General features: G+C 37.8%; 1 protein-coding gene across 1 annotated transcript in view; it reads right to left on the bottom strand.

Annotated features, from left to right (window-relative positions):
* The window catches only part of LOC100888221 (E3 ubiquitin-protein ligase ZNRF3), a 49,680-nt gene that overhangs the window by 8,868 nt on the left and 14,641 nt on the right, over window positions 1-26,171 (bottom strand). The window contains exons 3-4 of the mRNA XM_030992035.1: window positions 13,706-13,849; window positions 2,603-2,713 (exon numbers count right to left, since the gene is read on the bottom strand). Coding sequence (XP_030847895.1) covers window positions 2,603-2,713; window positions 13,706-13,777 — 183 coding nt within the window. The 5' untranslated portion in view covers window positions 13,778-13,849. The remainder of the gene's footprint in view (window positions 1-2,602; window positions 2,714-13,705; window positions 13,850-26,171) is intronic.

The following is a 26,171-nucleotide window of genomic DNA, read 5'->3' as shown; positions in this document are numbered from 1 at the left end:
CACAAGCATACTTGTATTGTATCTATGATGTATAGATTCTGATCCGAATCACATGTTATTTCATCCGTTCAATTTCTTTTGCCAAATAAATTATTTTGTTTTGAAATATCGCTTTTATAAAATAATTTGCACAAAATGTAAACTTGAGCCTGATGTCCAATCCTAGAAATAGCTTCCTCTGTGAGCTCTTGATTTTCAGCTACAAGGCTGTCCTTTAAGTTGCGGAAAATTCATCCTATTACAAATATTGTTGATTACAATGTTGATTACATAGATATGCAAAACCTCTCTACATGACAGTTAGAAGAATGAAGGTCTCCTCCCATCCATAGGATTGACAAAAATCTCTTCGAAGATTGAGACACGATACTGGTATTTTACAATTCTATCAAGTAGACTTTCTGGGTGTTGAGACCTTTCTGGGTGTCAAGACCTTTTGGGTGTCGAGACCTTATGCGTGTTGAGACCTTTTGAGTGGCACACAAAACCTCGATTCTAATCACGTATTTTATTCATCAAATCTCAATCAAACTGGAGTCTCCACAAGTCTTTGTGATAATGATTTCTCCGCATTTATACTTTTATGTGAAGATACTTCTTTCATGAATAATTGACAGAAAGTTCACATATGAAATTCTTATAAGTATGTGATAATGATTTCTCTGCATATATACTTTCATGTGACAAGACTTCATCCATGCACAAGGCGAACAATTGACAGAAAGTTCACAAGTCTGCAATGACATTCTTATAAGTATGTGATAATGATTTCTCTGCTTTTCATTTCATGTGAAGAAACTTCAATCAGGTAAAAAATTAATATTTATTTTTCGGGGGCTTCTTTTAAAGCTTGCCTGCATAAAACTAACACTCTAAAATTTATTTTGCATTGAACTCTATGCAAATTTACAGGGGCTCTTTTGGGCATTTCGGGGGCAAATTCGCCCTGAGCCCCCGCGTATTTTTTTCACTGAACTTCATCTCAACCCAACAGAATATGATTGACAGAAGGAGTCAAGCTCCTGTGAGGTCCAAGCCATGAAACCAGAAACTTTCATGTACATGAAACATTTGTGTATTTCAAGAGTGTTCAGATTTAGTTAACAATAATAATAATAATCTGTTTTACTGAGGAAAGCCTCATCAGCGTCAAAGCTGTTCTTTCTGAGGACCCTGCGATTATTACTACTCCAGCAAATTGCCAGGTACCCATATACACCTGGGCGGAGAGTGGCAAATCAAGATTTGCATCTTGCCAGAGGACGTTGGTGATGGGGTAGGATTTGAACCCTGAATCACCCACTGGATTGAGGGTCAAGTGAATGAACCACTACGCCACAACATCTCCACATTAAGTTTAATTCCACACAAAAATTAATAACTTGCGTAAAACTGAATTTCTGCAAACTGTCAAAGTTTCTTGCCATATAAATTACTGTCAATCATTTAGAAATCACGAAAAATCATGTCATAACAGATTCAGATTTTTTTCTCATCAGGTTATTCATTATGACTTTCTATTAAAAGACATTTTTGAAGGTTTGCATTTGTGTCTGTGCCATTTCATGATCCCTGCAACCTTTAAATATTATTTTTTATTGATTTCAGCAAAGAGCGTACAGGATAATATCTGTCCATCAAGACCATTTTGCAGGCGTTAATATCCGGCGAATGCATAGGTTGTATGTCAAAGCAACAATTGCTCTGCAGTTAATATCCTGCACTATACAAATCCCTAGCATGAACCATTGATGATATAAAGCTAGGAGCTATTGTCATCAGAGTATTTGTCAGCCCACTCACATCTACAGATGAACTTTTTGGCAAATCCATCCATCTGAACTCGGGAACTCGAATCATTCATGAAAACTTAACATCAGACCACTTTGCATGCATTGGTCTTTAAAGACAGTTTAGACAGTTTATATATTGGGTATCGAGACCTTTTGGGTATTGAGACCTTTTGGGTTAGTCTACTACTCAATTGGTCTACCAGGTATTCCAATATATTGTCTACACGTACACCCAGCCTGTCTACCATCCACATGGGGTCTAATAATCATTTTGTCTACTTATCATTTGGTCTAATGACTATTTAGGCTAATAGTTATTTGGTCTACTCTAATCTCAAGTAAGTCTACAACCCATTTGGTCTATTGCTCATTTAGTCCAATTTCCAGTTGGTCTAATTCTCAGTTTGTCTGCTGCCCATTTCGTCTACTATCCATATGGTCTGATAATCATTGAATCATCGATAATAAGAATAATTATCAAATGACCAATGGGTGTACACCAAATGTAAATAGACTAATTGGGTAGTAGAAAAAGTGCTTGTAGACCAAACGGCAATTCCCTGTTTAGACCACTAGGAGGAGGTCTTTGTATAAAGATTTAAAGCCTGTCTGCACTAGTTTGGCCAGGAGGGATTACACCTCCCTGCAAGGTCACTGACAGGTGGTTATCTCATCCATCAAATCAGCTCTCAATTAACATAAGAAAAAGAGGATCATGGGGGACCAACGGGCACCGCTTAGGCATTGTTTGCTATATATAGAGGGCGCAAGCTGCTACAAGTAGTGCAGTCCCGCTTTAAATGACTCACCTGTTTTCTCTTCTGTCTCCATCTCAACTTGAGAACAAGAAGCAGACATATGATGGAGATGAGGATGAAGAATGCCACAAAGATGCCCATGTCGAAGAACTCGTTGGAACTCTGCAAAGACAAGAATAAAAAACGATTTAATATAACAAAAAAAAAATTCCTTAGTCGACATGACAGGTAAAATGTATGCATGTATATCTAAACAGGTATTTACTTTTCATGCCTTCCCGTACCACGATCTGATGAGCATAATAATGCATAATATATACGTCTTCAAATGTGTATTCAGTTTCTTATGCATTCGTGCACACCAAACCATGGGATACAGGAGGAAAATATTGCACGGTCATCCATGTAATTTTACGCAAAGACTAAGATACCGGTATGTAGATTTTTCTGGACTTTTTTCATACAAATAATAATATCAATACAAATGATGGTATGAACTGGAAGTAGCGGCAAACCAAGGAGTAATAAATGTATAACTCCTTGAGCAAACTCTCTTCTCGCAGGCACATCAATTGCCGTTTACTGTAATAAGGTTTAAGAGGGTACCTGCTGCCATTTGTTCATTCAAGAAAAAAAATGGCAGCAGGTACCCACACCAACCAAGTATCATAAAACCTGTCATCATCAGCTCGAGTTTTCCAAATAACCCACTATTTTAACTACACTGATCGCAAATTATCCAGCTAATTTGCATCTTCATCAGCCCGCAGTTGCAATAAGCCGGATATTTGGTAGAGAAAATATCCCTAGAAGGCGAGAAAGGTTCAGGATAACATTCAGAGTCTGAAAATAGCGGGTTATTTGGTAACTCGAGCTGATGAAAACAGGCCAATTATTTATGATTCAAATTTGAATGAAAAGTAACGGGCAAAAATGATTTATGGAAAGTGCTCCTTGGTGATTTCTTTATGTCACAAGACAGTGCTACCAATCCATCAACAATATTCTTATTCTCACTGAGTCTTTATATTATACATATCACCATAGCAACAAAAAAAAGAAAGACAAAGGAAAGATAGGGAGAAAAATCAGAATAGATGATAAATTTGTTGTCTTTCAAACTTTCAAATCTAAAAATTAAACAATGACAACAACAAAGTTGCGCACATGAACCCTGGGAAGGCGATGTATTGGGGGTGGGACATGCGCTAATGTTATGTTTTAAGTTCTTGATTGTGGTGTAGTTTAGATTAACTACCAAATAATAGGTAGATACATTGATTTATTGTGGTAAATAAATCAGTAGAAAGAAGCAGAAATCATGTCTTAATCTGGTAAATACCATGTCTGTTTCTACCATAATCTTATCCAAACAATGGATCATAATACCTGATTTCAATTGCTTTCACAGTCTTTGAGGCATAATTATACTAGATCGTGGTACTGTGACGCCAGCTAAGCATGAACTAAATCCTATCCTAAACATAATCCAATGATGTTCTTCTCTAGTCTCTGGCCCTTTTAGTATAAGTACCTCCTCGAGTACATAATCCTGCGCTCAGACTACCAACATATACTTTAAAGCTACCCGTATAGCTATACGATAAGATAAATAATTATTTTGTCCTAATCCGAACATGGTATGAAGAAACGTACAGCGAAACGCCTTTGAACATCATTTCAAACATCGTTTCAAACGAAAACTTGTTAAAGAATCAGGGTCCCATTGTTTCATAAAAAAATTGTATAATTGTGCTGACTTATCGTGAGCGCACACTCATGATCGGTCAGCTGTCATGTCAACTGCCCTTGTCATAATTAGTTTCTTTAAATGACGTTTCGTTAAACCATGTAGTTTTCCAATCTACTCTAGGCTCCTTTCACAATGCAACGATTCTTTATAATCGTTTTTTTTTATATATAAATTTCTCTTTGTATGAATTTCGAGGAGTCTGAACAGGCAATTAAAGATGGTGTCCTCAACGGGGCTAGTCAATAATGGAACTAAATCCCTCATAAGCCACGGCACCCACGATTTTTACCTGCTGCTAATGGATAATATCACTCAAAAGATTCTCCCTACCTTCCAAAGATTCCATCAATCATTTCATGAACGCAAGACGTGCCCTTTACAAAACGACAAGCTTCTGCAAACTTCTTGAGGCATTTCTTGCAAGAGTCTGATATTTCTAAAAACGGTTTGTGACACTAACAACGTCATTCTTCTCGTCTATGTCACTATTTCCTCCAACTGCACATAATATTAACGCTACAGTACAGTGACACCTGTCTTCACAACGGCCTCTCTATGACGGCCACTATGAAGACAAAAAATGTCTTAAACCTAAACATTTTTTTCCAGAATAAATATACAATTTCTGTAAACATGATCAAACATTTGTTTAAATATCACCTAGTTTTACCACTGGAGTTCCACATGATCTTTCAATGCAGGGCCTATGCAGCCACACACTGCCGCACCACAGAATGATTGAACAGACGAGCGCGTAGTAAATCAATACCTCTGTCTCGATCCACCCCCTTAACATTACACAGAAACTGCTCACTTACTGAGCAATTATCCTGCAAAGGCGGTCCCTATTACTGGATAAGAGAGACCGATCAGGCCGCCTTACACAAAGGGACATAAATCAATTCTATACCTGACTAATTAATGCAGCCCCTATGGTTTCCCTATCGATTAGGCCGCTAACTTCAGCTAAGCTCTTAATTGGTGGTAGTTTCAGTATCTGTGTGATGTGCTTGTTCAATAGATCCTCTAATTAAATAGAATGTTACAATTTGATATGGCAATTTCAGACAAGGAAAAAAGCTAATTTGTTTATACTATTTTGCTAATTTGGGCAAGGGAAAATTAGACAGCTCCTATCAATTTTAACATCTGCATTCTGCAATGTAAAGTACATGTACACAAGTAGATATTGTAAGAAATAAGAAGTGCTCAAAATATATAAAGGCTTGAAGCAGTAAGCTCTCGGTGCTCGTAAAACATAGCCCAGAAGTAGACTTCCAATAAGCCTCTAGATTTTGCAACAGGTACAAGTACATCTTTTTCTTCTCTCCTTCCACATGACATTTACTATTTTCTTTCTGTTGTTCCGATTTGAAAGAAGCCCCTGGATTAAAAAAAGAAAGAAAGAAAGAGAAGAAAAAAGAGTGATACTAAAAAGATAACTGATTTCTGATCTATTAAACAATCGACCAGGAAAGCAAAGAATGATTTGTGTGATCTTAAAAGCTAAACCACTTTGATGAAGGAAAAAAAATGCTTCAGGAGAGAGAGAGAGAGAGAGAGAGAGAGAGACAGAGACAGAGGAGAGAGAGCGACAGAGGAGAGAGAGAGCGACAGAGGAGAGAGAGAGAGAGAGCGACAGAGGAGAGAGAGAGAGAGAGCGACAGAGGAGAGAGAGAGAGAGAGAGCGACAGAGGAGAAAGAGGAGAGAGAGAAAGAGGAGAGAGAGAGACAGAGAGAGAGAGACAGAGAGAGAAAGACATAGAAATAGAGATAGGATATACAGTGACAAAAAGAAAGGGAATTGGAGGGGGGGGGGGGGGGGGGGGGTGAGAGAAACAGGAAAAGTTAAATATGAGGGGCAGTGTAATGTAAGGGGAAATGGCAATCGGGGGAAAGAAAGAGAGAGAGAGGGAGAAAGAAGAAAAATACTTGAGAGGGGAAAAAAATAGTCAAGTCTATGATAAACGATGAGGCAAGATAGCTCTACCCAGATGATCATAAGAGGAGATAAACGAGGGAATGATTTAGGTAGAGTGAGGGAGTAATAGCGGCAATTGAACGAGGCTCCTCGCCTCACAGCGCATCACTTCGTCTGAGGCAACGAGAGTGCGCCTCCCCGCCATTATCATTCTCCATGAACGCAAACGGGCCAATATCTCTGGAAATTGATTGAATTTGGGGAAAAATCAGCAACATAATGGCAGAGTCGGCGGTTGGCTGTTAAGGAAACTCAAACGTTTGATAGAGGAATAGGATGCTTCCTTACCTCCCGAGGTGAAAATAGAGGCCTGGTTGGGGGGCAATTTACCAGCATCTCAAACATAACATTGCTTCACAACATGGCATTTTACTCATCTTGATAAAGAGAGAAAGGACATTTTGATAGCTTTCTGTGTGTTTTGAGAAGAAATGTTTGTTTAATGTATTCAAACTAAGATTTATCATGTGGAGGCTCTATCTAAACAGTTTGGTATTCTGAAACATATAGAAAGTATATTATTATATACACAAGATCATAACCAAGAAAAATAATTGGTAAAAGTAATTATTTTCAAGCTAAATTATTAATTTTACCACATGTTGAAAAACTTAAATATTCCTATGTGCACAACCGAACTGCTCCACTTGAATGTACTGGATAGAATCATTCTACTACAAAGACACTTCATCAATACTCATTGTTCCTGTACTTTTGTTATGATGTCAGTAATTCTCAAAAATATATCATCACGAGACAATCTGTCTTCTGAAGTAGTATTTTTGACAATGACATCATTGATGACATCATTCCTTGAGATGACAATGAAGAAACTTGAACCCGAGGTAGAATGACGGCAGTAGAGAATGAATGATGTCGTTGCCAGACTCTTCAAGGATGCAAATGAGAAAAAATATGATACCAATATCAGGCAGCTATGACGAAAATGAGAAACAAATCTGAGCCTTGGCCACAGGGAGCATTAACAAACAAGTCCCAATTGATCCTCAAAAAAGACTTCACTTTTGTGGAGATGCTATTAATGTCACTCACAGCTGACATCGTCGTCGTCGTATAGTAATCTCACCACCCAACAGATGAATGAATATGCATGAGGCGGCTTAGTGTCATATTGGGAATGACTGGATTCATTTACAAGTCACAGGAACGATTCGTCTCTTTAAGGCATCACCTCATGAGCCTGTTACCCCTAGAGAGAGGGTATATTCTGAAAATCAAGAAAAAGAATTCATCCAAACCTTTGGAAATGCATGTGCTGTATACTATCAGGGCATTTACAAGTACTGTACAATGTATTCAGTGTAGAAGCACAAACATACACTAGTGGATAGATGACTTGGTTTCATGTTATAGATGATAGATGAATTTAAAGACAGGTTTGAAATTAAGGACAGATGATGCTAGAATTCGAAGCAAAGTGACTGGAGGGAGAGAAGGAGAGAGGCAGAGAGAGAGACAGAGAGACAGAGAAAGACAGAGAAAGGGAGAAAGGAGGGGAGGAGGAGATGTATCGACACCGACTGACAGAGCAAGAAAAGGAGAGTGACAATAACAATTCATACTTATATTAAGTAAATGAATAATAACCAAAGATGGATGATGGATGCCTACAAAAATGATTGATTGATGATGGTTACAATAACAGTGAATCCTGATGATAGTAAAAGCAGCAACAAATATGATAATCTTGACACCAGCAGCATCAGAAAGAGCTATGATCATGGTACTAATGGCCAGTACTGAATAATTATGGGTGCTTATTGTCGATACATCATCCTTCCCCAGAGATGCCAACCTTCTTCAACAAAAAAAAGTATTCTTAAGAGCAAAAAACAATATTTTAGGACAAAAAACAGTATTTTTGAAAAAATCTCTCAACTTAACATATCGCCCAATCGAGCAGCTTAAAAAACCCGGCAGTACCACGTATACGTACCCGGATCGGAGTGCGACGTGCATACATTACACGTGGGTTGTTCGCAATGTGCGCAGTTTGGGGCCCGTATCACCATCCTGCGGGCATCATTTGAAGATGTAGGTGCATAATACACTTACGACACAAAGCCCATGAATGATCAGAAATTAAGACAAACGTCATAAAAATTTAAAAAAATTAAAAAAATTAAAAAAAAAAAAAAACAACGTAACAAAACATACAAAAAACGTACTGCCATATTGATAGCGAAAAAACGGAACAAATACAGCAAAAACGAAATAGTTGGCATCTCTGCTTCCCCTTTAATTGTTGTCAACCCATCCTTCCCCTTCACTTCAGAAAACTATAAGTGTAAAAGCTGCAAACTGAGAACGAGATAAGCTTACTTAAAGGCATCATTTAACAATGCTAAATCTGAGATGCATGGCCCTACGTGTGATCAGTGTCTATGATATTGTATGTTGAAGCCCTAACAAAATTGCGCTTCAAAATAATCATGAAGTGCCTCATAAAGTAAAAATCTTTGAGTGACCAGTTTTACCATACCCATTTTTCCCAATAGACTGTAGTGTTATAAAAACTTTTAGGAAAAAGAAAAATTAAATTTTGACTTCCGATCATAAATATCTTGATAATCAGACAGGCGATCGGCTTGTAAAAGTCATGGAATTCCTGACTGACCTATACCGGTAGGTCTATAAGTATGACTGCAGCATGAGCTAAATCCAGGATTTTGTTTCAGAATCTGAGGCAATGTTACCGAGTCACTTTAAAAGTCTGCTTGCACACACATACTAAAACGAGTGCCCACCAGCAAAAACAAATACATGGAAGCCGTGAATTAGCTCCGGAAAGCTCCAAAATAACTCTCGTAAACTGGAAAAGAGCAGTGGAAATATAACAATCAAATACTTGAATATTAATGTTATTAAAATCCCACCTGAGACAACAGCAAATCCTAAGAGAACTCCAGCACACAGAAAATTATTATTTACGCCAGTAAACCCGCACACACCCCCTCCACATTCATCATTATCAAACCACTATGCAAGATCCACTGCAGATCAACCCAGAAAGGTTGCAGATGCATGATTTGTGCCAATTTGACAAACAAGGATTCAAATTGCGAGATCGTGTGACTCTTCTTGGGGTGAAACCGTGACGATTGATCATTCGACTTTGTTACGTCCGAAGCCCTCTCCATGATTGATTGCAGGTTAGGTTTCTTGTGGTTTGCCAATGAATCTTAAGATCTCCAGGCACTCGTTCTCTTGCTTTCTAAAATTCTAATCCTACCAGAATTAATCATATCACTATACAAGAATTATACGGCTATACAGCTACAGGAGATCATAGCTATACGACATGTAATTACTATTTTCTCTAGTCTAAATGTCATATACAGCAATTTTGTACTACAAAACGTACATTTGAGCGCCGTTTAGAATGAAAACTCAATAAAGAATCAGACTCTCGCTCGAGTCCGAATGTCATATTGTACAAAAATCAATGACCTCTTATTACAATATTTGCGTCACATGTTATTTTCTGGTCTGTACGTTCCTTTCGCTATACAATGATTCTTGATTTGATGTTTCTTCAAACGATTTTTGTATATATATATATATGTTCTAAGTCTGAACAGGAAATAAAAATGTCAGAATCAAAAGTAGCACCTGTCTCACCTAATAAGTAACCTATTTTCCAAATTCAGCCTAAGTAGCATATATAAAGTTTGCATGCTTGCCATAAAGGATTATAGCATACCACAAGACATTATCATACTGACATCAGTTGAATGTCTTATATTGAACTGTATAAAACCTTTCAGCTAATATATGAAGGCTTATTAATGTCCAATCTCATCTGTTCAACATTGTTTTCCAGTAGATCTACTTTTAGTTAGTAAGCTGTCTCATTTGTGTTTTTTGTCATGTTCTTATTTCTTCTTTTCTTTCGCACCTTAAGTGCATCATCCATATGGAGTTGGCATAATAAACACTCTATTATAATTATTACCATCATGACCATCTTCATTATCATCATCATAATCACACCCATTACCATAATTAGAGTACAAAAACGTTTCCAAACTCTGCAAGACTCTACGTCAGCAAACTTTCCGAACACTGACGGAAGATTTGAAACAGCGACTAGGCCTATACCCGCGTTAGAAAAACCCACCAGCAATATTGGCCTCATTGAAAAAGACAACAACTCAGTAACAAGCCTGGAACCTTTCAGCAAAATATCCCATCAGCAAGTCAAGAATTAAATAACAAGGCTAAAAAATGAATTCAAAATCAACAGAAATATGGGAATCTTGCAGTATGACTGAAACTCAGTGCAGATTAGACTCTAGTTATGAATAACAACAAAGTAATAATTAAAACAAAAAAAAATCTCTCTGAGAAAATTTTGAGAATAGAAGCGATGGTGACGTCAGGATTGAGAAAACTCATCAATTATGACTAAAACACAGCAACAGGAATTCAACACAGCATTCTATAGTAATTAACCTATGTTATTAAAATATCAATACCATCACCTTATCATTGAAAGTTCACTAAAAGACAAGTTAAATGGCATTAGCATTAATTGGCATAGCTACATGTAAATGCAACAAAGGTTGCTTGCAGCATTTAGGTTCCTCATAAAATATACTAACCTTATATCTCTATTCCAATGTATCATGTGATGAGAGGTAAAATTGACAAGGGAACAAAATATGAAATAATAAATTATCAGCTGTGAAAGATTGGAAGAAATGGAACTTCAGTTCATTATCCATAAAAAAGACTACATGTGATGTGATTTCAATACATATTCCACATCATTTCCTGAAAGTTGTTCTTGATTTACAGATTCCACTAGCACGTGCATTCAGTTAATATTTAGCCATGACTTCCAAAATACAAATAACGAAGTCACTAATAACAGATGCAAATTAGTCATTCATATAAAGATGGTTGCAATAAATTAATTTCCCTCATTTCTGTTCTGCTGTTGGCCATAAATAAACTTTATTATTATACTGACAACATGTGAAAAAGGGAGGAAAAAAAGAATACATATTCCAGCGCCTCGGGGCTGAATTGAGAGACAGCTTACTAAAGTTTTTCATGCATTTTAATGGCCCCTCGTTTCAGCAGAAAAGTCACAGCTTTATATTACTCACAGATGAGTAGTCATGAATTTCAATTCCGTATCTATTCCAAACCTGACCGACGCAAAGGAAAACGAATCGTATCTCGTCACCAGTATACATGTAAATATATAATACCCTTGTTTGTGTGTTTGAAGCAGTAACAAGTGTCATGCTTAGGGATCACTAGTGATATGAATTTCATTTCTGAAAGCTTTTCGGAGAAGTCATCTCAAGTGAGACAGAAGTAGGACACATACAAAAAAAAAATACCACAAAAGGTTTTTTGGAGATCATGAGAGAAAGATACAGTGATAGAGAGATAGGGAGAGGTAGGAGGAGATCATGAGAGAGAAAGAGACAGAGAAATATTGAAAGAGAGAAAGAGATAGAGAGATAGAGAGTGAGAGACAGTGAGGGGGAGGATGAGAGAGAGAGAGAGAGAGAGAGAAAGAGACAGAGAAATATTGAAAGAGAGAAAGAGATAGAGAGATAGAGAGTGAGAGACAGTGAGGGGAGGATGAGAGAGAGAGAGAGAGAGAGAGAGAGAGAGAGAGAGAGAGAGAAAGAGACAGAGAAATATTGAAAGAGAGAAAGAGATAGAGAGATAGAGAGTGAGAGACAGTGAGGGGAGGATGAGAGAGAGAGAGAGAGAGAGAGAGAGAGAGAGAGAAAGAGACAGAGAGTGAGAGACAGTGAGGGGGAGGATGAGAGAGAGAGAGAGAGAGAGAGAGAAAGAGAAAAGGAAAGAGAGAGAGAGAGAGAGAAGGAGAAAGAGAGGGATGTAAGTGTATATATAGCAAGAGATAGTGAGAGGTAGGATGAGATCATGTAAGAGAAAGAGACAGAGAGACATTGAAAGAGAGAGAGAGAGAGAGAGAGAGAGAGAGAAACAAAGAAAGAGAGAGAGACAGTAACAGTGAAGGTGTAAGACATAGAGAGACAGAGAGAGAGAGATTGCTTGAAATGTAAGTTTGCATTTTTCATTTTTTTCTGTCTGCACTATTCCCCGCAGCCGTGTGAGGTATTAACAGAATTCATTTTCTAATCTACGCGAGGAGGAGGACAATCACCTTCTCCCTAATGGAGCAGAAATTGGAGAAAATGGGTGTTTGAGTTACAATTCTTTTTCGGGGGGGGGGGGGGGGGGGGGGGTTGCAAGGAATGGAAAATTGAGCAAATCTTCGCTTCATGCTGGAGGCACACTGTCAATCCAGTCACATGAGATGTGGTTTCACGGTGCATGCTGCTTTGCCTCAGATTTCCGTGCTCTGATATTTGACACTATTACAATTTTCCCTCCTCTTTCTCCCCCCCCCCCCCCCCTCCTCCCTCTCTCTACCACTCTTTCCTCATTATCCCTCTCTCCCTTCATCTCCCTCCCTCTTTTGTTTGTTTCAGCCTCTGACCGAGATCTTCTCAAAACCAATTTGTTGGACAAGAATCTCATTTAGTTTTGGGAGGTGAAAGTGACAGAAGTAATTTTTGGAATCGAAGTCGACCTAGTCGTCCTGCCTTCATCCACTTTCCTTCCCTTCATCTGCTTGTTGTTTGCTTAAGCTGACTCCCAGTATTCTCCAGAGATTCTCTACAATTACACGGTTTGAAAATGAGCCGGCAGTTTGGGGAGTAGACTGTTTCCATGAATCAGTCACATGATTAGTCATGTGATTAAATCTTTCCGAACCTGTAATTATATCACATTTACTTAGAGTCATCAGAGAACTGAATTGGAAATTCAACGATATTAAGTTTAATATTTTTCCTTAATTGGAGGGGGCTCATCGTTCGTAGCAGAATTCTTGAACGTGTTCTCCCCTGTTTTGCAGTAGTTTCAAAATATGTGACGGTAATATTCGTAAGCAATTTTTTTAAGATATGAAACAGCATATTGACGTCACAAAATGGACCCAATTGACCTAATTCTGCAAGTGGAGAGACGTGGAAGCGTAAGCTCTCTAAAATTACCACATTCTCTTGTCTGTAATTTCCCTTAAATCTAGATTGTTGCAGATTAATCCATAAAATGAACACATTTTATCTATGCATTGCCAAATGTTGCAGCATAATCATCGAGTACAGTCCCATGCGCCGAATTTGGTGTTGGATCTTTAGCTATTCGATCAAATTTTGTGTGAGCGTGAACATTATACACGACATCACTGAGCGAGCGACGTCGTCATGTGAAATCAAACGGTTAACAAACAACAGTCAGCGTGCCTCAACAACCCTGCTTTAAAAAATGACTGCATATGTAGCAGTCTACTAGTGAACGAGCAAATCGAAAAGTCCCTAATGTTGGGTACTGTGAGACTTACCGGGTCTGGGTTGAGTTGAGGAGGGGGTTGTATCCTAGCCCAGGCCTCCTCCACCTGGTTGACTATCTCCATCAGCTTATGGGCATCTTGACCGGTCAATAATACGATAGGACGATCCAACGGAGCAGACTTCTCTGCTTCCAACTGAAGAAGAAAAAACACAAAATGCTTGGTTATTGTCTCATCGTTAAAATAGGTAAGACTCAATTCATAAATCACTATCGTCAATGAAATAGTCTTGCTAAAAGTTGCATGCACCATACACAAAAAAGTGTATGATGTAAAAAATAAAATGATGCTTTGTTATTGTCTCATCATCAAAATATGTCAGAATCAATTCATAAATAAAGTTGCATGCATTGTACACAGAAATGTGTATATGGGGCTACACAACCATGTGGCATGAAAGTGTGGTCCACAAACTTAAGCTGTTGTCATGTTTCGAATATACATGTATGGGCATTTGAAGTGCAATCCTTTTCTTTTTCTATGACACTCTTCCACACTAACATAAAAAGAATGAAAAAGCTCACACATTATTTTTCACCTTTTCCTTTCACCTTTCCCAGAACTCAACCTTCTTCTTAACTAAACGTGAGTTTCTCTATACATAGGGCTGACTGGCATCTGAGCTTACAAATGATCATTTTTTTTTTTTTTAATTCACCCACTCTTAAAATCCTTCTTGCTTACATGTATTTCAATTTTCAATCCACATTTTCATATACAAAACTGGGAGACAGAGAAAAAAATGAAAGAGAAAGCAAAGGAAGGCAAGCGAGAGAGAGAGAGAGAGAGAGAGAGAGAGAGAGAGAGAGAGAGAGAGATGGGGAAAGGAACATGGCAAATTCAGCATTGGATCTAATAGATTAGGAAACGATTTTGCCATATGTACATGGGAGTATAATGACTAAGCTCATTGCATCAGACAGTTTCATTACTAGATTTTGGAAAAGTCTGCATCATCTGATCTTGTTCTCATACACGCATCAATTAATTTACTTCTCATGCATTTAAGATATCTGCATTTCCAGTAATCAAGTAAGTGAATGAACGCAGCTTCAACATTGTCTATTTATCAAACGGCTACTCATCGTGAAGCCTCTCCTGAAAAAAATTAAGTCACTGAGCAAATAGTAATAGAGCAAATAAGACCGGGTAAGAGGGAAATCAGAAACGATTCGTCTCTTTCGACTGAACCAACGAGTGAGTGGAAGCGACGAGCAAACACGCTCAACCCCATCCATGGATGATAAAAGCGAGCCTCCGTGTCCACTTGACGCAAAACATAACCCCTCTGGCCTGTGCGCCGCCTGCCAATCAACATGTCCACATCAGACGTAGATCAATACCCCTCCTGACTCATCCCCCACCGGGTCAACCCTCTCTCTCACCGTGGCTCCGAGAGGATCTTATCGCCATGGAAACCAATCTTTTCTGCCTCCACCGCATCCCAGTGACAGGAGAAAATCGTTGGGCTTAAAAAAATGCCCCGAGCTCCTCTAATGATTTTTGCTTTGAGGGAATCAGGGAGTATTTGTGTGAAGAATGAAGATTAGATAAGCAAAAAAATCTGTTCATGCTCGAGATGGAAAACATCCTACAAGTGTTGATGAATGTAACAGAAGGTCCTCTATGGATCCGCTGTATTGATTTTTGCCAATGCTCATGTCTGTATGCCTCTCTGAAGCATAACATATTTTCTAATGTCATACACATTCTTTATTTTTTGGTCTCTCCTCCTATTCACTGCCATGTTCTTTTTCTCAACCAATTTATCTTCCTTTCATTCTTAATCTCCCCCCTCTACCATCATTCCGTACAGTTTCTAACCTTGCTAATTTTCTTCTTAACCACCTTCTATATCACTCTCTGTCACTAACATTTTGTCCCTACCACTGCCCACGTTTGGTCAAGTTTGTCAATTTTACTTTACTCCTCTTAATTCTGCTTCACTCATTGTGTTTCATCGATTGTCCCCTCAATCATTTCACCTCTCGATTTCCTGACATCCACATAATTGGTCTTCCTCATTCATTAAACCATCTCTTCACTACATTCATTGTCTTTTCACTTAATCCTCCTCCTAATAATCATTCTAGATTCATCCACACTGACACACCTTTTCCCCTCTCCATCTTTAAACTAATTTCCAAGAACATGTATTTTATTCATCGTTATTTTAAAATAAAGATCTGCCATTTACATATAATTGTTTTTACATGTAAATCACTAATCTTTTCTCTGCAAATTATTTGTCTTCGGTTTATTGAGTTGCATCAGAACTTTCTCATCATACTGCCCCTTTCCCTTTTCCTCTCCGTCTTCATCCTTCTCATCCTCCTCTTCTCCTTCCCCATCCTTTTCTTTTCTTTTTGTTTTTAATTCATCATTAGTTTATAATCAAGTTCTGTCATTTACATCTAAATGTACATCACTACTTGAATATATGTCTTTTTTTCATACTGTTGCATAAGAATGTTTCTCATCATACTGCCCCATCTTGTTTCCTCTCCATCTTCATCCTACTCATCCTCTTCTTTTCCTTCCCTATCCTTTTCTTTCCTTCATCAACATCTTCAATCAACACCCCTTTTATCCCATCCCACCATCCCCTATTCTGTAAACACAAAAATCTTCTCTTCTTCCTTTCCTGCTGATCTTTGTTGCCAATTTGCCCTGAGCACGAGCGCACAGCCTCTTGAGATCCACTCACGCTACATGCCTATGCTAATTTTCCACCTGTCAATCAATTGGTCTGATTTGTCACCCCCCCCCCCCCTCCCATCCTCCCCCAGCTTCCCCAATCACAAGAAGTGGCCGATGACAATGAGTAATCATGAGAGAGAAAGAGATATTGAAGAGAGAGATAGAGATAGAGATAGAGAGAGAGAAATATTGAAGAGAGAGAGAAAGAGAAATATTGAAGAGAGAGAGAAAGAGACAGAGATATTGAAAAGAGAGAGAAAGAGACGGAAATGTTGAAGAGAGAAAGAGACGGAAATATTGAAGAGAGAGAGAAAGAGACAGAGAAATATTGAAGGAAGAGAGAGAGAAAGAGACAGAGAAATATTGAAGAGAGAGAGAAAGAGAAAGAGAAATATTGAAGAGAGAGAGAGAAAGAGAGAGAAATTGGAAGTCATCGCAAAATATTAACTAAATGTAAACTACCCCATACAGGCTCTGCATATTCCAGCTATCCTTTTTTTTCTTTCTCAAAAAGGGCTTAAATGGCGGATATTTCAGTTCCTTGGTAATGCAATTAATCTTCAGTAGATGTCAACATGTTAATTCTCATTCGCCATCTACCCTGGGGCAAAAAGGCCTCAACTCATTTTTAATGTCTTTCTAGTCCCCATTTTACACCAACAGGTGTCGTTTAGGAGTGGAGAAAATAATTATGATTGTTTCGAAGCTATAAAGCGGCTCATGAAACGTTGAGTGGGTTCCTCATTGTTATTTTTCATTTTAAACGGATCAAAATATCTTCTGTTTGGAGCCGGAAGGGTGTTAGCTCCGTTTTTTAGAATATGACTTATTGCCCTTCTACCTCTAAAGCATCACATCCTGTATTTAGCCATCACATTGCATCTTCACTGTCTTTCGTTTCATAGCAGTGAGTGATGCCGAGGTCTCCAAAACAAACCAATTTCAAAGTGAATCACACTCCATCTTCTTCTCCCCCCTCTCATCCTCGACAAAAAAACACCCGGGAAGACGGATTCCTCTCTTCCGTCGCTGGTGACGTCTCGTATCACGGACTGGAAGTTGAGACTTTTAAGTCATTACCACGGAGGAGTGCGATTCAAAACAAGATGTGATGGGGGAGGAAGGGAAGCCGCAAGAAGAATGGTTGTTTTTTCTGTGAAGAAAGCAAGGGTTCCTTTATAGAGTATTCACTCTCTTACTCTTAAGGATAGATACATCGGCACTGACAACTGGAGAGAGTTTATTATTCTCCGCTTGACCTTTGAAGAACTGTCCAGCAATCGGTCGGGAGCAGGGACACAGGCAGGCAGGCCAGTCGGTGGCTTATTCATAACGTCTTCTAATCTCTAATCCAAGGGGACTCCTTGTGCCCTTTGAAACAGAATTCATGAGTTACAAAACCTTTCCATCTCTATCCTGAATATTTGTTGTGCAGAAATGTTCCAGTTTCTCAATAGCACTTGGTTTTTACTTGCATCTAATAAATGAAGGTGTGGATTGCATCTATTCCCCATTGCTCCCAGTTTTAGACGATGTATTAATCCCAGGAGTATAGCATTCGCAGCTCCCATATCTCTTTTGTGGTCCCCTCCTTCTCTCTGTCTCTCTACCTGCTCTCTCTGTCCAGTCTCTCTCTCTCTCTCTCTCTCTCTCTCTCTCTCTCTGTCCAGTATGTCCAGTCTCTTTCTCTCTGTCCCTCTCTCTTCTTTCTTTCTTTCTTTCTTTCTTTCTTTCTTTCTTTCTTTCTTTCTCTCTCTCTCTCTCTCTCTCTCTCCGCCCCCTCTCCCTCCTTCTTTCTTACTCATGATGAATTAAACTCCGCTTTAAATGCAAGATGATAACAAATCTGATTGAACCAGAGGATAAGCTTGATAACTAATAATTGCCATAACTCTATTTTTGTTTATTCCCGGGGTAGGACAAGTGATAAAAATGGGATAAAGGAAGGCTGTCTTAATCAAATCATCAGAAGCAAAATCAAATCAAATGAAATCTTTCCTTTATGAATAACATATGCATCCTGAAAATATAGCTAAAAATCGATGGAATTCTACGAATAATATCACGCTTGCACAGTTATGGTTACATATACATCGATACTAATCGATATCTCGCACAGAGATTGTAAAAGATATCACATGTTTGGAGCCAGTTGGGCATTGACTCATATACTTTAACATAGATTTAATGCCCTCCTGGCTCTGAACAGAGAATATCTTTTTCTTCATGATCAGCAGGATACGAGGATTATTCATTCCCGCTTGATTCTCAATTTCAAATCAATATTGATATTTTTTAAAGCTGTATGACGTTGTTGACATAGCGATAAACCTCAAGAAAATCTTCAAGATAAAAATAAAATGCAAAACTTACATTTATATGCAGAGGTAGATCAACTGCATCCTAATAAAAATGCTTCTGGAGCAGATGTACAGATGTAAGGGATTTCATGAGATTTGAATGAAGTTTCAAATACCTAAAAGTTTAGAAATAATGCATTTTCAGTTATTAACGTAATGCTTCTGGTAGCTTTTTTGAGACTCGGACAGGAAAGATTAAATTCCCTGAAAACCTTGTATTAATCATCTACATCAATTAAATCATGAAGTAACGTAAAACTAATTAAGTGCTATTTACCAGGACAGTTCCTGCGATTTCCTTTGCGACAATGTACTTGGTTGGAAAAGATTACAGTATCGGATTATATTTAAAAAAGTGAAACAGTAAAATGGTGTATCCTGGGGCAGTAAAACAGAAGAAAAAAATTGAAATTCGATAGTCAAAAGAAGTATATTTTAAATGATATTCAAGAAGAAATAAAAGGGATTCGTCACTATCCTATTCACTTTCTCAATACCAAGACATTTTTAAGGTTTCATTATTGATATTTGATCCACACCCTAGATTCAGAGATTCATAAATATTTCTTGCATTTAACTTCCCCCCCCCCTCTCCCTCACCCCCCCCCCCCAACAAAAAAAATGCAAAACTAAAGAAGTGAGAACTATCACAAATTTAGGGTCACTCATCTTCCCTCAATATTTTAATCATTTTCCACTTCAATTATTAGAACCTGTGAACCAGTTCGAAGAGATGATTCTCCTAGCTAACCAAAGAGTCAACAAAATGACTCACAGTACAAAAAAGGGGAGAATTTGTAAGGGAATGTTTGCTTGTGTTATCTGCATTTTTGTACACCCGTCCTCTCACTGTTGAAAATTACAGGAATTGAATCCCTGGTATAACTGGGATGAATCATTTCTTGCTTGCAGTCAACCATTTGCCAGAGTTGTTATAGTTCATGCCACTATGGCGCTCTACATGGCCGCTTGGCGCATGGAAAATTTGGAGCGATCAACTCATCATTTATCAAGTTTAGGATATAAATAAGGAGGGAGAGAGGTGGGGAGAGAGAGAGAGAGGTGTGGGGGGGGGGGGGTGAGAGAGAGACAGAGAACGCCTCTTAAAGGCTCGCTCCAAATCTGGCGGTCGTATACCATAAATTCTGAAGGAATTTAAAAATAATAAAAAGGTTGAATATCAAATAATACAATTAACAATATCAAAAATGATTAAAATATATTTGATTTGATTTGGATGGGTTAATTGAATTTTAAAAAAACATACATTCAAAATAGCAGCCAACGGCTGGAACAATTTGAATTTACAAAAGATACAAAATGACATTAAAATACAATATATTAACAAAATTGGTTCCAAAAAATACAGTGATTTACAATAAAGGAATGACACTGCAAAAAAGGAACACGGGGGGGGGGGGGGGGGGGGGGGGGGGGGAACACAGGAAAAAAAGGAACACAGGGAAAAAAGGATACCAGTAGAAGAGACAAAGATGGAAATGGAAGAAGATGGAAATGGAAGAAGAGGGAGAATTTAGGTTATTTGGTATATGGACAACAAATGAGAAACAATAAAAGAGAAATGGGGCCTCAAGTACGATATACAAAGTTTCATAGGTGTATGCTGTGCTGTCCTGGTGTTTTTCACTTAAAAGCAAATTTCAAATTTGGGGGTAATTTTTACAAAAAAACGTTTTGGTAATACCAAATCCAAATGGTGTCTTTGAAGATTCTGACTGTAAAATGATGTGACACACGATTCTGAATGACTCACATCAGACTAACTTGTGTGTACCGGTGTACTGGAATACAGCTCCATATAGTTTGTCCTCATCAGCCCGAGTTGGCCAAATAGCCGGCTATTTTGTGATCCGGCGAAATTAGCCCGAAGATACAAATCACGCCTTCATCAGCTCGAAACTCAAGCTCGAGAAATTTGTCCTCAGAGTTCCCGCATGCGTAGTGCGTGATGGACCCTTTGAGCTAACAAATTAACGTGAATGCAGGGATCAAGATATCTTCCTGAGTCTTTGGGCTAGTGAAGATGGACCACAAAAGTGGGGTTATTTTGCAAACTAGCCGAAGATATCTTGTGAAGATTCCCGAGCAAATAGCCCGCTATTTTGGGATCTGGCTTATTTCCCGGTTTGGAAATAGCGAGCTATTTGGCCATCTCGGGCTGATGGAGACAGGCCTATATGGAGAATGATCTTCACAGCATAGGGGATTGGGATGATTGGAGAAGGGTGGTGGGTAGATGGATATAGGATGTGATGATGAAGCAGTCAGGAGGAGATCGCATCAAGAATCAACAGTTTGCAGGTTGATAACAAAGCGATGGAGTCTTCCAGAGGGCCAGGGTGAAAGACAGATAAAAAAAGAATTTATAGGATAGGAATTCGGCCGAGAAAACATAAAGGTCTGTACTATACTATTTCAGTCAAATCTGAGCTAGGTTCTAAAATCATGTTTAACTAAAGGATCTCAGCCTAAATTCTTTTGTTAAACCCATTTTGGATGAAAGCCCAAACTCAGCAATGGGTTTAAATATAAATAGAATATGGGCATGGAGTATACAACAGAGATGGTGAATGATAGAAACAGGATATGAGAAAAGGTTTGAGGGGAAAAAAGAGACTAGAGTGAAAAATAACAGAAATTTATTTTTAAAAATGGGCAGAGATAGTAAGTGAAAGAGGTAGAGGCACACAAGTAAGGGTTATATCCGGAAGTGAAGAATACAGGAGCAAGAAAATACTGTTAGAACTTGCTTATAGCTTAAAAACTAAAAGAAGAAGTAAGAAGTAATAAAAAAAAAAAAAAGGGTCTTTGGCCTCTTATCTATGCAAAACACATTGTCATTGTCGCAGACCTTCCAACCATTCTAATTGCTCTCACAGGGGACTGAGATCTCTCTCTATTAATTATCCAATGATTTTTGGAAATGTATGCTTAATCAAGACATCATGTGCCGCCGGTGGACATTAAACAAGCGTCCTGTCACAATCACTTTGGCTAGCCAGCAGTGAAGACTTATCCCCACTACATCGGGATATTCCCAAGTGAATTTGCTATGTTTTGTTTTTCGTTGTTGGTTGTTTGCTCACAAGAGCTCTTTTCGGATTTTCTCAGGAGAATGCTAGCAGCGATTCTTCTACTTATTCATCCTTCCTCCTTCCACCTAAGCCCTTGTTGAGCTTGCAAACACTAAAAAGCTTACGGCTTTCTTTCTCTCGATCTTTCCATGTTCACACTTCATCATTTTGATTTCATTCCAACTTTCTCCTCTCGACCTAGCCCCCTACTCTCTCAATTATATTTCTACTTATCATTGTACTGTAAAACAAAAAACCTAATTGGTAACAAACAAACAACAAAACAAGACTAAACAAGACAACAGACAAACAGACAAACAAACAAAACACCTATAAACATTTTTATTTTTTATTTTTTTAATTTTTTTTACTGAATGCCATTTTCACAGCAAGAAACTTCAGGCAGGTGCAAAAATTGTAAAGTTTGGTCATATATTAGTAAGTAATTTTCACGGCATGAAACGTTTGTGAATCTTGTGATTTATGAGATTCATGCAAGAGAAAGTTTCTTGTTTTCCAGTATCATTCCTCTTTCTCCCCATCCGTCTTTCTCTCGTTCCATCCCTTATTCCTATCAGTCCAGAGCAGACCGTTATAATTCAACATCATTACCATGGGCCAGGCCACCAGCCAGCCAGCTAGCGCGCCAACCTCACAACTGGTGAAGTCATCACCTTCCCTTCCCTTCCCCCATCTACCCCCGAATACAATCTCAGAACATCAAAGAAAATCTCCGCCCGTGACCTACACCACGGAATGCCAAGCAGGGCTCGCTTCAAATATATATACAGGACCAATTTTTAAAGGGGGTATCCAGTATCCTTCCTTTCATTAGGACAGAACTACAATTCTTCAAATTAATCATTTAAAATATTAGATCATACAGATTATATTAATAAATTGTTCTTAAGGTTCATGCAAGAATGCTATCCAGGTATTGCATGAATATTCCAATAGTAAAAATTGGTGTTAGTCCTAATCTAGGATACATAATTAAAAAATGGGTGGAAAAAATACTTTTGATAATTTCACAACAGGTACAGATTGATAAAATAGTTGATTCAGACCCCTGAATTTTCGCATACATATCACAACATTTTCTTGCCACAGAAATCTACAACAAAATATTCTGGTTTTTACAGTTCATGGTTTATTAAAAATGATTAGATGGCACGCAGGCTTAGATGTGGCCCCTTTGTAATAAAAAATAAAATAAAACATTGATACTGTGTTGTAAAATTGAAAGAGAGTTATCCCTCTAAGTTTCCTTCTTTCGTGCCAAGTTTTAAAACTGCTCAATCTAACTTTGGAGAAAGAAAAAAAAAGGAGAGGGCAACAAATGAGTTCCTTACAGCTTACACATATTGTGTTCACTCACTATCTATCTATCTATCTATCTATCTATCTATCTATCTATCTATCTTTCTTTCTATCTAGCTATCTATGTCCCATAGTTTGAAGGCTGTTGGGGCAACAATGAAATGGACCTTGAGACACAGTTTCTCTATAACTATCCAAATGAAATCTACATCTCTCCTCCTCCTCCTTCTCCACCCCTCCCTCCCCCCCCCCCCCCCCCCTTCCCATCCGCAACCCGCCCCCTGGCTCCTTCTTAGTATCTCCCGCTCCTCCCTGGTGATCAGAGGAATCTGTAACACCGATACGCCTTGCTAAAAGGAAGATATTCAATCATTCATAAGTGGCATTCTTTACACTGACAAACAAGCAGATAAACTTTCACTCAATCAGTATATTTTACACTTACACAAGACCATTCTCATGGGTAGAACCGGACAATAGTCCCACGTATTGGTAAGGGAAGGGGTATCGAGAAACAGAGCGACATCGTGTTGTTTTCATTTTTTGTTTTGCTTTTAATCTTCAAGTGTTATCAAATTACAGCATGAAACTATGCTTGCACCGAGAGGAAATGAAATGGCCTACAACTGCAAGGGTTTTTCTTTTTGTTCTGAGGGTTCTCTTTCTATTTGTTATTTTCACCAGTGTGTTTCCAGAGGCAATCTTAGGTTTGGTCAAAGATACAAACATTTTCAAATTTCTTTCAATTGAAAGTATGAAAAAAAGCAGCTAGTGCTCCAATTTCTTGGACTATGAAGCATTCAACAGGGAATTCAATCATCATGGTATGTTCTTTCAGAGTTGTTAAGAAAAAAAAATGTTCATGTCTTTAATTCTTTCTGGAAATAAGACTTGTTTTTCATGAACTTTCCCTTGGGAAATATATGTATCTTCTTTCTCATTCTCTCCTAATCTTATTTCGCCAGAAGTCTTCTGAAATTTTCAGAGCTACCGCGATCTGCTCACACACATCTTTGTAACCTTTAATTTTGCTGAAGGGAAAGTTATTCAATTTCTGCTTCTTTCATATCAAATTCTTCTCAAGCTGTCTTCCTCAAAAAGCTTTAATTTTCAGGAAACTATTTCCAGAGACATATTTATACATTTCCATCGTAGTTTTTGACAAATCCAATGTACTTGAAAACATGACTATTACCATGGAGTTTCAATCCTGAAACTTCCCTTCGGGTATTATGAGAGGATTGACTCAGGTAAGACATTAAAAGCATTCAATAATGCTTTCATCTAGATTAGATAAGCTAACAGGATTCTTTTAGTATTTGCAGCATTAAGTAAACCACGGTTGACACCCTCACATCATTCCATATGCCAAATGGCAATGTGATTACATACATATATATATATATATAAATAAATATAAATATATATACATGTATATCTAATCAAAAGGGACTATATTCAAATCCAACGTCTAGATTGCAGCTTTACAGAAACCCAAGTATTGTATTGTAAATATTAATTCAACAGTTGCTATCCTCATATCCTTGCATACTTAATTAATATCTTAATCATAACGATATATCTTCACTGACAAAGTTATGGAATTTGAAATTTGTAGTTGACCTAAATACAAATTGACAGCTCTATAATTTACTTGCAATTTAACACCTTTCCCATTTCTAAAACTAATAGTTGAATATTTTTTTCCTGCTCCGACTGGTTGCTGTGAAAGAAGGGTCTATTCCCTGAACATGAACATGTTTTCAAAGGGTACATTAGGGAGTTGCCAATTTGTGTTTGATCAATTGCAACATATATATATATCTTGCCATTATGTTGTTTATGCATGCCATACACTCCATTGATACTATGTTGCAGTCCTCTCTTCTTTTCTCTTTCTCCAAGCTCTCTATCCTCCTCTCCTCTTTGCCTATCCCTTTCTTCCTTTCTCCATTTATAATGTATAATTGTATTTATGTATTCGGGCGTACCCACTACAAGCTATGCTTTTCGGATTTCATGCCTTCTTCCTTGTAATACAAGTTCTTTAATTATATTTATGTTCCTACTTATAAATTGTATTGTTTGGAAGAAAATAAATGTTCATTTTAATTGAATTGAATTGAATAAACACTTAACCTCCTCATTTAAAAAATCAGATTTCACTCAATTTTTCACCAATCTGGGGCCAGTTTCACAAATCCTTTTTCAATGACAAATGACAAAAATCAGTGACAAATCTGCTGATAACCAATCAGAAGCAAGGATTGCACTAGCTTATGAGAAAAGCTGTCATTTGTCAATGAGGACAAGTTTTGTGAAAGAGGGTCCTGTTTTCCTTCAGTCTAATGCTTTCGTCTAACCCAACTTGTTCCCTTGAACGTTTCTGGGCCCTGTTACATAAAAAGTTATGATAATTGTATCATTTAATTGTAACTTTACAATAACCAATAAATTCTGATTAATTTTATGTTACAGATAGAAACAGTGCATGGTAAATTACAATCAATTGCAGCAATTTGGAAACACAATATATATATTTTTGATTTATTGTAAGTTTTTTAAGTCGATGACAATGACACAGTGAATTCTTGTGAAAACTACCACTAAAAAAACCCAAACACATCCCATCTGAGGTCATTTAAGGTCATATCGAGCAGAGGAAATGAGACTGTCTCCTTTCACCTGCTATAACATAAATTACATCCATAGTCTCAAGAAAAGAAGTTAAAGGGGAAATCCATCCTTCGCAATAAAACCAGAATTATTGAATGTTTTAGAAATATCTGATTATGAATAAAAAAATACCAAAGTGGTGATGCACGATCTCTACATGTAAGTCTAGCATTCCCATTGCAAATTAGTCTCCATTTGTTATGTATAAGATTTCATACAGTTTAATTTTCTCTTAGAGTTTAAATAGAAATGTTTTCTCAAGCTTGCACCAAGCATGTATCCTTTAAAAAAATGCTCTTCTGTGTC

The sequence above is a fragment of the Strongylocentrotus purpuratus genome, unplaced genomic scaffold (genome assembly GCF_000002235.5).
Source record: "Strongylocentrotus purpuratus isolate Spur 01 unplaced genomic scaffold, Spur_5.0 spur5_scaffold_2, whole genome shotgun sequence".
In the NCBI taxonomy this organism is placed as follows: domain Eukaryota; kingdom Metazoa; phylum Echinodermata; class Echinoidea; order Camarodonta; family Strongylocentrotidae; genus Strongylocentrotus; species Strongylocentrotus purpuratus.
The sequence above is the reverse complement of the archived record's forward strand: the minus strand, read 5'-3'. Positions and strand labels throughout refer to the sequence as shown.